The sequence below is a fragment of the Malaya genurostris genome, chromosome 3 (genome assembly GCF_030247185.1).
Source record: "Malaya genurostris strain Urasoe2022 chromosome 3, Malgen_1.1, whole genome shotgun sequence".
Taxonomy (NCBI): Eukaryota; Metazoa; Arthropoda; class Insecta; order Diptera; family Culicidae; genus Malaya; species Malaya genurostris.
This window is the reverse complement of record NC_080572.1, coordinates 229,272,649-229,287,704: the sequence shown is the minus strand read 5'-3', so window position 1 is coordinate 229,287,704 and position 15,056 is coordinate 229,272,649. Positions and strand designations below refer to the sequence as shown.

The window sequence follows — 15,056 nt, the reverse complement described above, 5'->3', positions numbered from 1 at the left end:
TCGAATCATTGATTCGATTTTCTGCGATAATTGTCAACTTGCGGAAATTTCACACAGCAAGGATCATTACCAGACTGTAAATTTTTTTAAAGGCCGTGAAATACTCAGAGTATGAAGTGGAGCGAAGGAATATAGACAAATTCTCTCACGGTTCATGCATTGAGAGACACGATTTCTTGTAGCATCTTCTACCGGATTGAAAATGTTGTATACAATATAGATAGCAATATAGCAGCTTCTGTCAAATTTTCGGCAATCACCAACACTGCATGTAACAATAACAAAATAACGAACTAGTAATGACTGAGTGGGAATATATATTGGAGAAGCCAAATGAATGAAAAACTTACAGAAAAGATGATATTTTGGAAAAAGGCACGCTCAGAGACAGGATTCGTACCTGCGTTTTTATGCATTCAGTGTATACGCGCTACCATTTTGCCACCCTAACCCTTGTGATGGACACAGCTCTAAAACACACAATCACAAGGCTTATGCACTCCGTATAAGAACGGAGGTTTGATTCTTATCTCTAAGCGTATCTTTTTCAAAAAAAAAATCTTTTCTGTAAGTTTTTCATTGATTTGGCCTCTTCAATATATGTTTTCACTCAGTCATTGCAAAAACTGATTTAAATTAATAAATCGTATCTAGTAGCTGGAAGTAGGAAAAGAGAGATTTCAGCATTTGTTTCTTTTTACGACATGGAAACAGAAACCCGTTGGATCTATTCTTATTTATATTCTTTGCCACCGGAGGCCACACGGTCTGCTGGGATAACAGGTACTATCCAGCACCGAGAAAATCGATTTAGTTCCATTCATTTTTTGGTTCTTCAGTTTTTATGTTTTTTTAACCCCTTAAAAAATTCATCCTTCTTCTTCCACTAGCGCTAACTTTTCGCAACGAACTGAAATTGGCTGCTGCAAACTGCGCCGTGTTGCCTTTGGATCAACCTCAGCAACTATGTCCTCGATGATCGGTTGTTGAAAATTTAATAACATTTCCGGATGAGCTTAAATTGCTGGGCACTCTTCGACAGGAGTACCAAATCCCAAAGGAGCCGAGCTGTATTTTCCCGGTATGAAGTAATTACGATAGAGACAGTCTCTGTCACCACTTACCTGTATTCTGGCGGCGACCCGCTCGTTCTGATAGCGCACCGGAACGAACCAACCCTTGGTGGAACCGGTGACCAGGACGATACCCAGCAGGAAGAAGCACACGAAGGCCGCGATAACTGCTTTGGCCCGACCCGATACTACCATAGCCATGTTTGCGCTGTTTGTGATGATGTAACGTTCTAGATTTTTTTTTTATATTCACTCAGGTCTTCTTTTGTCAATATCACGATATGTGTGTGTGTGAGTTTGTCAGTTTGAGTTTGCACAGGATTTTAATTGATATGAAGATATTTTCAATACAGGTTTTTTTCCGCACTCGCGTCGATATGGATCAGTTTAGTAGGGTATGATTAATTGTCAACTATCGGGATTCCACCAGTCGAGCCGTCGATGTCGCTCTATTGGGGGTACCGAGCGTAATTAATTCGCACTCGGTCACCTGCCTCACATTAATTAAGGCGCATGGAAAATCGGTCTTTAATTGATTGATCTGGCATTTGCACTGCGAACATTCAATATTTGCGTTTCATCGGGAGACCTGTTTCATCGGATTCGACTTCGGTCGGATTACGAAATGTTAGCCGTGCTGAGCTGTCTCCGGTTTTATTTTTCCGGATTGCAAATTTATTCCGCAATTATTCATCGATTGATAAAGCAAATAGCATAAATTCAATATTTTTCTTCATTTTCCGTTCCGCATGATGTACCGTCCTCCGTTTTGGGGCCGGAACTGGGCTCGGCTGAATATATTTCACATTATTTTTTCCCCCTACCCTACCAGGCAAATTGATGGGATCGAATCAAGCGACACGTTCACCTTCGGGCGGGTAATTTTTCACCAGCTTTTTGCTTCACTCGTAGGACAGGACAGGACGCGTGGGTGCCGTTTGCCAGTCGGTTGGGTTTGGAGACGAACCACCATTCAATCACTTTCAATTCACTTCCGGTTTGTGCTTGCTTGCTTGCTTGAGGTGTAGAGCCGAAAGGAGACGGAGGGAAGTTTTTTCTTCACTTTCTTCCCATCAGAACCCCGGCGATGGGTAGTCGAACCAACCGATTACGGCTATCGTGTCTCAGAGTAATAACACTTTTTCTTCGGGTCGTTTATACTTTACCACCTATTCCTGTTTTGTTGTTTTTTTTTCGTTTTTGAATGGGGTGGCACAACATTCAAGCGACTGATTAATGAACGCACATTTTCCCACTTGTTTGTTTGTTTGTTTGTTTGTTCTAGAATGAAACGTCCTCCTGCAGCTGATCACATCTGACTCTGTTTGATTTGAGGAATTTGGCTTTCTTCCAAAAACTAACTTGGAATCTGAGGACTGTGCAAAGAAATATTTCGCCTAATGGAAACTATTTAATTAAGTTTCCCGTTTCTTATCGCCTGCCTTCACTGCAGCAGTCAATTATTGTGACAAATTTCCAACAATTAGCTTAACGAGAGAACAAAAATTTCACTATAAATAACTCCTAGTTTAACAGGTCATATGCATAGTAATGGTACAATTTCCAACTCGGTTAAATTTCCAACACACATAAAAATACTCGAGTCCTTTCGCGTCGCTTTAATTGACATTCACCACCATTAGCTCACTTTAGACTCGTAAATTTCGTCTTCAACAATATCACAGAACGTATTGATTTCCTTTCCTCACCCCCGTCGGATGTTCCGACCTGTTTCGGGGCGCAACTTTTAACGATCCATAAACGTCCGCCCGAACGCACAGTTACGCGATTTACGACCGAACTTTTAACGGAATCACGCGAGTCTCCCGGATTGGTGAAATCAGGAGCAAAAAAATCACTCCGGCGTGCCGGATATGGGCCACCCTTCCCCACCACCCCCAAATGCGCAGCTGCACGTGTCAAATCGGCAAAGCCGAAAAATCAATCACTTCCTTCGGTGAGCGGGAAAAAAACCGCAGTCCTACACTCCGAACCCGAACCAGGCAAACCCCAGGACACGAACGGAAGAAAAAAAAAAACAGAAACTTGCTAACGATTGACTTTCATCCAGTTAGTCTACGTTGTGAAGTTTTCCGTTCCGTTTCTTTCTCTTGTTTCACTTCACTTGAAAGATTCGTCCAGGTTCAGTTCTAGTCTCGGGTTTCCTTCAATCCTCCAGTTTCGAGGGCTGGACTCGCACTAGGCTGGGATTTATTTAATTATGCTAATTACACCGTTCCGAACTACTGAGAGGGGAGGTGGACTTCTGTTTGACAGCCAAAATTCGGTCACGTTTAGGCTTTGCTACCGTTACCGTTTTCCTTGTATGATTTTCTATTAGATTTTCTGTGGGCTGTTTTTTTTTCTTTTGGCGCAATCCCGTCCACCTGGACAACACGTGATGCGAGTCTTAGCCGTTGCTCGACCTTGCCTTGTTAGTGAGGTTTATTGTTGGCTACTGGGTTTTCACACAGGATTCTGGAAAAAATCTTTGATTAGGATTGTTATGTGGGGGAGTGCGAGGGGCTGTTTTTTCCGTACGTTGGCAATGGAACGGATGACGAGGTAATTTTACGGTGGTCTAACGTTTGCTTGCTTGATTGAACGATGTTGGGGGGGTTGGGCATGAAGATTAGTTGATAGATACAAGGTACCGAAATGATCGAACGAGGGTCACTTCCCGTACCATCAGGTTGAGCTCAATTTACATACCGATGTTCGTCTCCATCGAAAAATTGTTTCACTTCTACTCCGGTGGAGAACCCGGTAGATTGTTCCGGTTGTGTTACTTTTGCTAACGTAGGAAAGATTGATACCTGGAAAAGTTTCAGGTTACATCGAATGAATATATTTTGAGCGTTAGCAATCATGTTGAGCAATCCAACATTTGATTTATTTTCATTTCGAAAGTCGTTTCGGTATGGATTGGAAACGAATGAAATTTGCAAGCAATTCTAGAAAACATATCACAAACACTTCCTACCCCGTCACCTCTTGCAACAAATTCAGAATTCAGAAGTAAGGCTTCGCAAGCCAGCTGTCGCATTTTGACAACCCGGGCTTTAGCTAGACGGTCACTGCTCTTGAAGCTGGACCATGGAACTGTTGGTTATTTTCGGAAATAACTGCCACAACCTTCTGCGGGGAATATACAATAATTTATTTTTACTTACAGGATAAAGCTAGCTTCATTTAGAATTGGAAGAAACTTTTGCTCATATTGTGGCGCTCCTGGTGGACGGATTTGGAAGTTCTTAGCGCCCACGTGTCGGAAATTTTGTCACGTATGATTTTTGTCATTCCGCAAATCGACTGTACTTTGTAAACAATGAACATGGAAGCCGAAATAAGGGAACAAATTGTGCACAATTAATTGAAAAATCCATTGTGGTCTGCATCTAGGCTAGCTAAACAGCCGAAATTGCCCAGAAATACCGTATGGCGCGTTATCAAACGGTATAAGGAAACATTGATGACGATTCGGAAGCCTCAAGCCAATCGTCGGAGTGGAACTGTCGATCGGAAACTGCGTGGTAAGATTTTGAAGACGATTAAGCGGAATCCCAATCTATCGGACCGTGATTTTGGCCAGAAAATTCGGTGCTGCCCATAGTACCGTGAGGAGAACTCGACTCCGGGAAGGAATCAAGTCGTATCGAATAGTGTGGTCAAAATTGAAACCTATGTTAAGGCTGACTTCGGGCAAATCCCAGGTAAAAAAATTTACTTGACAACGGCTCGGGGGAATGTTCCAGCCAAATTTAAATTTGTTTTTACCGACAAATTTGCAAGAAAATTTATGATTTGGCAGGGCATTTGCAGCTGTGGCAAAAACAAAACGAAAGTTTTCGTTACAAATAAGACAATGACATGGGAACTATACCAAAAAGAGTGTCTCCAAAAATTTTGCCATTTATTCGATCTCACGACCATCGCGTAATGTTTTGGTCAGATATGGCAAGCTGTCATTACAGCAAAGTCGTTCAAGAATGGTATGCAGAGATAGAGGTCCAGTTTGTTCCTAAAAACCTTAACCCACCCAACTGCCCCCAGTTCCGCCCTATTGAGAAATACTGGGCAATCATGAAGAGGAGACTCAGGGCAAAGGGAAAGGTTATCAAAGACATCAATCAGATGACGACCTGGTGGAACAAGATAGCTAAAACGATGGACGAAGAAGGTGTGCGCCGCCTAATGAGCCGTGTTACAGGCAAAATTCGAGAATTCCTTCGAAACCGTGACGAATAATTTTATCCGTATTTTTTTCTTAAAAATATGAAGAAACCACTACATTTGTATAAAAAAGATCTTGAATTCAATAATAAAAAAACTGAAATACAGGGAATTGTCTTTTTTCCAATTCTATCTGAAGCAAGCTTTAATTCAGAAACGAGAAAACCGTGGTTCGAGATTTTTTTCTGATGTACTTTGAATATATGTCAAACATATCCCACCTTTCAAGAAGACACGTGTAAACTTGCTTGTTTCAGCATTCAAAAATGTATCAGAATGTATCAAACTTATGTTCGTGCATCTGTGAAAAGGAGTCATTTTTACTGCTCGAATACGTCTGTCTCAGAAGACGCAAATTTACACGATTTCTTCTACGTTTGTAGTTGAGAATGAAGGCATCCAAAATTTCTCAGGACGAAACAGGAATCAGTATCTAAATGGCAAATGGCTTTCATATATTTTTTGGTAGCTGTTGTGTTACCGAAAAAGTTCATTTTCTATGCTTTGCAACATATCTTTAAGTATTTCCGTTGTTACGAATGATAACTATGCAACTTATCTTAAAAAGGGTGTTTTTTTTGCTGGTATCTTTTTGGCAACACTATTTTTGACAGATCACGCGTAAATCGTGTCTTGAGGCATTGTCAAACTTGGTCAGTTTGGTCTATAATTAAATCATGAATCGACTTACGAACGAACCAATGATTGAATTTTACTATCAAAATTCATACTCGGCTAGGAAAGTGTTTATCGAAAAATTGTGTTCAGCGACGAAGCTCTTTTCTGATTGGATGGATACGCCAACAAGCAAAATTGCCGCATCCACAGTGAAGACCAGTCAGAAGCATTGCAAGAGCTACCAATGCATCCCAAAAATAGTCATTGTTTGGTGTGGATTATGGGCCGGTGGTATCTTCGAGCCGTACTACTTCGAAGGTGGCGATGGGTGGAAAGTTACTGTGAATGGCGAGCGCTACCGTGTGATGATTGACGATTTTGGAAGAATTGAACATGCCTGACGTGTGGTTTCAACAAGACGGTGCCACATCCCACACGGCACGCGAAACAATCACCAAATTGAGAGCCAACTTCGATTAACAGTTTATCTCACGTTTTGGCCCATCAATTGGCCGCTTAGGTTGTGTGCTTTAACGCTTTAGGACTATTTCTTGTGGGGTCATGTTAAGGCTCAAGTCTACAAAGATAAACCCGCAACGATTGACGCACTGGAAGCCAATATTGTAGCATTTATTTGTGAAATACCGGCCGATATGTTAGAGAGAGAGAGTATGCCAAAATTGGATCTTGCGCATGGCCAACATTTGCATGGAATCGCCTGCTAACATTAAATTATATTGATCGTTCTATCAATTCCAATTAAAATTTCATCAATTTTCTCAAGTTTCTTGGGTTTTTACCTTTTTTTATAAATATAAAAAATAAGTATAGAATTCGCTCAAACTTTAGATAAATTTTCCGAGGCCCGGAGTGGCTAGTGTCATATAACAATCTATTCAGCTTGACGAACTGAGCAAATGTCCGTGTGTGTGTGTCTGTATGTGTGTTGTCAGCTAAGAGGGCGAGATCTCAAAGATGGCTGTACCGATACTGATCAAACCAGTCGCAAACGAAGGGTCTTCCCGTCACCCTGAACGTTATTGAATGGTTTTGAGATCGGATGTTTACTTTTTGATTTATATGAAGCTTTATGTAAAAATTTTCAGTTTTCTACCAATATCTGTCACAATCGACCTTGAAAACAGAATATGTTTTTAGAATTAGATTCGACACGGTAATAGCTATCCAACAAGCCATAGATTGTTAAAATCCGTCCATTTTTAACGGAGATATCGATATTTTTGTGTAAGCGACTTTTCGCCTTATTCCAGTAGTAGAAATTTTGAGCGCTGTATGACAAAGCAATGCTTGGAAGCAACGTGAAACACGATTTTTTATACTTTCACATACAATTGTTTCTAAGTAACAAAAAGACTGTGTACAGCATACTTTTTCATGAAATTTTGCCTCGGACCGATTTTAGCACGGTTCGTTTTTGGCAACATAATCGTTCGAATATAACATATGGAAATCAGATGATGGCCAAGATAACAGCATTGTCGAGTTAAAAACAATTGCATAATTATATTGATTTGAACTACTGACAGTAATGAATGCTGGAAGAACATAACACCCACATACCATTCGAATCAGTTCGTCGAGATAAGCAAATGCGTGTGTGGAAAATAATTTCACACAATTTTCTCAGAGATGACTCAAGCATTTTCTACAAACTCAGATTAATACGAGAAGTGCTTCCAAACAAAGTTCCTGAATTACGTCTGGATCCGACTTCTGGTTCCTGAGCTACAGCATCAAACGAAATTAAAATAGTGTAACTCATTTTTCTCATAGACGGCTGAACCGATCTAAGATTCAAATGAAATCTAAGGACCATCTAAGATTCAAATGAAAGGTCTTAAGATTCTACAAAAAAAAATCCTGGTTTTTAGTCAGTCTGCACTGATTTTCGAACATTTTGAATCGAATGTAAACGATACAACTCCTCAGGTGAATTTAACTGACTTTGGCTACACTGATTTTGAATTCCGGTTTCAGTATCGAATCGTTTTCTAAACAAATCGAATTTCAAAAACAAAAACTCAAATTACAGGATTTATGGTCCCATGTAAAATTAATGAATTTTACTCGATTCTGATTTCCGATTCTGGAATTACAGGGTGATGAGTTTTTAAAATTCAAGCCGATATAGAAGATGACATTTCTAAAATGCTTTAAATTTGGACTGAAAACTATTGCAATTTCGTCATATTTATTTTTTGGCCATACGAATCGTTTTGGGTTATGCTAGTCCCTGAATACCGGCTCTGGAAGTACCGTAAATAACCGTAAACTCTAAACTGAAACTTTCTTTGACATCTCATGGAATGTTATATCGATTGTCACACGTTTAGATTCAAATTCTATCCGATTTGCAGCTTCGACATTACAGGGTATTGAGTGATTAAAATCACAAATTGTCGCTTAAAACGATGGTTATTAAAATAATGTCACGAGAAGTAAAACACCGAAGAATATTCATGCAAAAAACTCATGCGAATTGAGAAAAAAAAGGTATCATCTCACTGTTAGGTAGATTAAACACGTTTTTTTAATTGAATTAGGAGGTATACTCCTAAAAAATCAGCTGAGCTTAAGTGTCCTTTTCAAAGACATGTGATTTTTAGCTATAACAAAAGTTTTTTCTAGCAAATGTGTATGTAGCAAGTATGCTTTGTTATGCATGAACCGATTTGCAAATGCATCGTTTTGTTTGGAAGGTAAATTTTGTGCGAAGGTTTTAGATTGTATTAAGGAGAATCCATCGGGAAAGTGAAGAAAATCTTGAGAATTGTTTTGTATGGAATTGGAAATTTTCCACTCAATACATGCTAGGATCTTCGATGATTGTTTGGCGCGTATGGATTTGTTGCTGCTGGAAAGCACAATGTGAATAGATTTGGCGCATAACGAAGTATTTAGTGTGGAAATTTTACTGAGCCTACTTGATCCATGTGCTTCACTATTTCAAACCACATTGAATATATACGCCAAATGAATAACGTACATGTTTTTCATGTCATTTACCGGTATATAAATTGTGTTCAATGCCGTGAAGTCAAATTCTAGGACCAGTACTAGGAAAAAAATAAAGGGATTAACGTGGGAAGGTTGTTTTCTATTTTGTGGTTTTCTTCAAATTCGAGAAAGGTGAATTTTTATCTTTCCGATAGATGCACACGGAACGACCGAGATTAGCTCTGTGCCCAATTCGTATTACTGTTTTTGAATTAGTTGATTTTAACAACAAAATTTCCAAAACAACTATAAAATTAGTTAATAAAATTGAGAATTAACTTGCTGAAAAAACTCTTATTTTTAGAGAATGTGTTTAGTTGGCGAATATCCTGGACACAAACCAGTAATATTTCAATCCAACACGAAATTGTCATTGACAACTAATTTTGTTATTAAAATCAGAAAATTTGATATTGATATTGACATGATATTGGTTTTATTAACAAGTTTATCAGCCAAAAACTCATGAGAAGTGTCAAATCAAAACAATCCATTAAAAAGCTAGAAAGGACAGTCTTGTTGAAACTGCTTGCAAATTTTTTTGATGGTTTTCACATGTGTTACGATATATCCATATATAAATTTCTAATCCGATATGTAAAAATGACGTGAACTCTTAGTGGAAAGTGTTTTTATTCATAATTTGTGCGCATTTGAAGCGATTGTGCGTAATAATGTTTTTACGCGGAATAGTGAGGTGAGTTTCGAATGTTGTACTCTAATTATATATGCCGAATGATGTTTTTGTATCTTTCAACCTTCCGGGCTACGCCGTCTGGTGTATTATTTGTATTCGGTTTTTGTTTTCAAAGTGCTAAAAATTTTCAGTGAGAGAGTCGATTTCGCGAATGAAGGAAACAGCGATTAAGAAGAAAAGTTTTCAAATAGAAGTTTATGTTTCGTTTATGTCTTTTTCTCCAATACAACATCGTATTCTTTTCGGTAGTAGTGTGTCATCTAGTGGCTAGTAGTCATTACGGTGTTAACGTTTTTATGGTGACAGTGCGCCACATAGCTGCAAATTGCAGAAGCCAATTCAACCATTTATGTTGGTTGAAAACAACGTTTTATTTCTCTAATTTAAATAAAAAATTGGATGAATGGAAATGAAGTGTGCCTTAGCTAAGAAATGACAGCACGTTTAATAGGTGAATTCAACTATAAAATAGCCATTTCAACTAATATTTTATTATTATTAAGGAAATGAGAATTAAAAAATCTGAATTAGCAAAACTAAGATTTTTTTAGTTGTCTCAAAAAATAACTAACTAAAATCAGAAAATCAACTAATTTTTTCGCCAAAATGCTGATTTCGGTCTTTTCGTGCAGTTATTACAATCACAATATACTAAAACTTCAGTAAGAGACAACAAGTGCAAATGGCCAAGTCAAATTGTCACTGTTAACTCAAAAACCAAAACTGCCCGGGTAGGTGTAAATAGCAAACAAAGGTCAAAATAATAACAAATTTTACCATCATATCTTGGCTTGATGTCTCTGTGTTGTCAGAGTGATACTTGATATTTTCGTGATATTTCATCAAGGGATCAAGACATTGTACAATATCTGTTCAACATCAAAATTAGTTATAATATCTTATTTCGTTATTGATGAGCTATTTCAAATTCATTAAGTAAATTGACCCAGTAGTTTTATCTTCAAATAAAATACCATTTAATAAACTGCATCAGAATTTGATAAGAGAAATACTTAAGATATTACTCTATTCTAAATGCTAGAATATAAAATAATGAACAAATTCATCTTCTATAAATATTTTGTTCTTGGTTTGATATTACAATGACAGAATTTTTTATTTTGTTGCTATTTTCTCATGCAGGCTTTGTTATGATTTTTGATATTTTAACTCTTATTTCAAACTAAATAATGTTAATTTCTACCATTGAGATGTTTGATTTTAATGACAGAATTTGGTATTGGTTTGCAAATCACTTCTACCCGGGTGTCTAGCACTCAACCTTATGGAGCAATTCCATTTGAATTCGGAGAATGTTTTTTGTTTTATTTTTGGCTTAAATTTTGCAAAAGCATGCTATGCTATGGCCAAAAAGTAAAATCGGCATCATCAGTTGTACCATAAATCAAATAAACACAGATTTCCCATTGTACGGAGAATAGGGATGTCAAAAATTGAGTAATATTGAATCCAAACAGAAAAATGTGTATTGCCTAAAAATTTGAGTGATTTTAACCTCAAACTTTGATTTTACTCAACATTCAGTTCTTTAACCTCAAAATATTCTGTTTTGCTAATTATATTAGAAGAGTCCAAAATCGTTCAATTTAGGACTAAAGTCAAATGGTTTTGAAACATTTCAGTTTGACTTCTTACTGGATATATTTGAAATCTAGAACACCCATAAGATTCTCATATGTGACTAAAATGGCGAACAATGTCAGGAAAGGGTCTTCGAATCGTAAATGAACAACAAATTCAACCAATATACCCTTGACAAGTGTTTGTATTTAAACAACTCACACTGAACAACACGACGGTTAGGTTTTTTTTCCCATTCAAATATTTGAAAACTCAGCAGTAAATGTGAGAGAACTCATAGGTTGCGCTAATTTTAATCAAATCAGAACTCAAATGCTTCAGTTTATGGATTTGAGTAATCGCAACTCAAAAGTTGAGTTATGTCCAATGAGCGTGTACCAACGGCTGAGATACGGTCAGTCAAAGTAAGCGTTGTCACTCTTTTCTTAACTCCTTTGGAATTCGGAGCGATGAAAAACATTAGAGCTACTCAAATCTTGCTGCCAATTCATGTCGTTGGAGGGTAATTTCGGGTGGAATGGCGCTAATAATCCTGGTCAAGCGGTACATGACGCCACATTTTTTACTCAGTTTTTACTGGCTGGAACTGACCTACCGGCATTTTTTGTTCCTTTTTTTTTGTGGCTATGAAAAACCGAATCCATGACTGGTACTAATTTTCTTACTCGCTTTTGCGAAAAATATTCAGTTCCGAAAAATGTAATCGAGAATAAAAAATTTTTGTTGTTTGGTAATATCCGAAAATCCATTGAAATGCTGAATCATTCATTTTTTTTACCAAACGATCGGTAACCATTCATTCCATTGCCAAAGTGATCACCGAGCGTGCAACTGTTGAAAATTCTGTGAAATTTTTCAAGTGTGTATGTTTCCATTCCCCCACATCAAACCGGCAGGACAGTCGTCAAACGACAGACTAACTTAACCCGGCTAATCTAAGCCTAGGGTAACTTCAGTCCTAAGCAAATAAAATCTTGTTGCGGTTTGTATAAATAGCAAATATTTACAAACGCACCAAATCGCATCGGATTTAGGAACGAAAACGTTCAGTCAGTGGAAAGCAAAAAGTGGCACTCTCGATCGTATTCACATCAACCGTTGTCAACTCGAACCTAGCACCGTATTGTTTTGGGTAAGAAAATAACAAAAGCACATCCTGCCTCACACCAAACAAGAAAATCCGTTCCATTGCCAAACCTCGACCAAACATGTGTGTGCTCTTACGTTGCAAAAATTGCCGCATCACTAGCCGGGAATCAGCTTTAAACTTTTCCGCGAATGCCCCGAACGGTCGTTGCAGCAAATAACACGTCACGTCATTCGAATTCCCTGCTCGGGCCGGGCTAAACTTTGGTTTCTAACTTAATTCGCACGTTTGCTGTTTGTTTACACTCCGCAATGCAGGTCACGTGCTGGCACAGTTCTACTTAAAACTGACACCGACAAAACAACAGCGGCAGCAACATTTGGTCCGGTACGAGTAACTTTCATTCCTACTACAAACACTGAAAATGCACTGTCTCTGCTCTGTGTCACCCCCGAGATGCACTACTGCACAACACTACAACAACAACACGTCACTGTGACCCGAATCCCGGGCCCGGTAACCTTAACCGTTGTTTTTTTTTTGGTCGTTGGGGCACACAGTCACACTGGACGCGTGCAGGATGATACTGCCACTGCACAACCCCTAGCCGGCCGCCTACTCACAAGCGATGCAACCTCAGATTTCCACACGATAGCGGAAACAGCAGAGATTCTTTTCCACCTCTGCGTGTTCGCACTCACCGTAGACGGGTAAACGATAAGCGCTGGTTTTATATTTCCTCCCGTTAAATATGCTCGTATTTCTTGGTCGGTTTCAATTTCCTCTGGCTGGCTGTTGGTCCCACGGCAGGTGGCGGTGGTGGTGCAGCACTTGATTTTCCCAATATCGCGGCACACTTGGATGTTTCTCGGCACTTCTGTTCCCCAACCGACCGTCTAAATTCACTTTGCCAACGGTTGACTTTCCACTGTAGGATGATATCCTCTTCTGAACGTGTCACTTCCTTGCCCCGCTGCGACCAAAAACGAAACTTTAACCTTAGGCCAACAAGTCGTCCGTTTATTCGGTTCGATCAAAATAGCAGCTTGTCTACGGAATAAAGCATAGAACATACATGCTCGCACTCACACAACGGTGGATAACTTTTCCGATATGTGGGATTTCCTCAATTTTCCCTTGCCGCATGTACCGCGAGGCAACACCGTCGGATAGGTCGGATGGAAAACTTCTTGAGATATGGTTTGGTTTCGACATAAAAACAAAACAGTACTCCAAGTGGTGCTTATAGCGATAACAGAGCACCGGTCGATTTTCGGGGTGACGGTTAATCTCCCGCGCGACGACTTACGAATACCGGCAACGACGATATCGACGACGACGAGAACCACGGCACCGACGACGACGACGACGGTGAAGATATTCCGAAAATTTCCGTGTCTAATGCAACGACACACCGCGTGACTGGGTAATCGAAATCGATTGGGATATACCCTTCAGCGGTTCCGTTCTGCTGCTCACCGGAGCAATCGACGCAATCGAACGTTTGTGTTATGGCCCGCGGACGCGGATGGTTGTGCTGAAAACGACGCGGCCTCACCGGGAAAACGTGCAACTTCATCGCGGTCCGTCGAGAGACTGATTTTTTGGACTCCAGATGCCAGCCACATTCCCGGCACCAGCATCGGTATCTCGGTGTGGTCCAACGAACCGGATGAATTCCGCTTTCGCTGCCGAAGAGTGCCGATCGGAGTGCGAGAAACGGTGAGTTACCAGCTCGCTCGCTCGTTCGTCCTTATCAGAGGGGAGTGAATCCTCGATGTACGTTCGGAAAGGATTCGGTAGTTTGGTGAAATTTCCGCTGGTGGACAGAGCGGCGCATGGCTCATTTGAGAGAGTCAAACCAAAGCGCACCGGGTTCCTCCACCGGAATGAGTTGGAGGGGACGCGTGCTGCCGTACGGCGCAAACTCGTCCTCGTTCGTGTCGGAGAAGCTTTTTCGCAGTTCGAAAGTGCAGTGTCCTTCGGGAAGACAGGTAGCGTTGGAAAGTTAAAACACGAGACTGATTTATTGGTTCAAGGTTCTTTCTTCCGTATATAAACTACGAACGGAAGCTCCCAATGGGTAAATAGGAAAGAAGGTCGTTGCGATTCTGCTTTTTTCTGTTGGCCTTTTTAACAGCTGCTTTTGCGAAAGTAGTTGGGTTTGACATTGAAGGTTTGGTGCCGGTTTTCCTGATATGATTACGTGTTTCAAGAAATGCGTGATGTTCGTGCAAGCAAGTTGAGTGCAAGCAAACCTCAATTATAGGCTCTTGCACAGCCAGTCACCTGAATCTTTTCATTCGCTAATTTGTTCACTGTAGAAAACTTAGATCAGATTACATTTTGGGTTTAACGATATATACACTTTCGTATGGAATGGGAAAATGGCCCTTTCAAAATCGTCGAATAGTACATGTTTGTGAACATTTTTATGCTGTGTGGAAAATTGTAGATTTGTTTATTTGTTGCTGTATATTCCATCTCACAGTAGGTGTCTTAATGAATAAACTAACTAAACTAAAAACTATTCAACTTAGGCTAAATTATCATGGAACACAAAACGAAAAATGTCAAGTAGCTTACGATAAAACACTTTGGACGACAAATTAAAATAAAAAAAACTCAGCAAACTCGTTGAATTGTCAGCCTATGGATCTAAATGGCTCATACTGTCCGTATACAGTATACTGTGTTTCAAGGAGCAAGAAATTATGCTGTCGAAGAG

At 39.5% G+C, this 15,056-nt stretch overlaps 1 protein-coding gene across 14 annotated transcripts in view; it reads right to left on the bottom strand.

The window, feature by feature from the left end:
- The window catches only part of LOC131439486 (collagen alpha-1(XVIII) chain), an 805,709-nt gene that overhangs the window by 452,058 nt on the left and 338,595 nt on the right, over positions 1 to 15,056 (bottom strand). Inside the window, exons 1-2 of one of the 14 annotated variants that reach the window (XM_058610563.1) lie at positions 12,466 to 13,931; positions 1,125 to 3,551 (exon numbers count right to left, since the gene is read on the bottom strand). The exons of the other annotated variants lie outside the window; for them this stretch is intronic. Of the exons in view, the coding sequence (XP_058466546.1) occupies positions 1,125 to 1,274 (150 nt within the window). The 5' untranslated portion in view covers positions 1,275 to 3,551; positions 12,466 to 13,931. Of the gene's footprint in view, positions 1 to 1,124; positions 3,552 to 12,465; positions 13,932 to 15,056 lie in introns of those variants that run through there. 14 annotated transcript variants of the gene reach the window in all.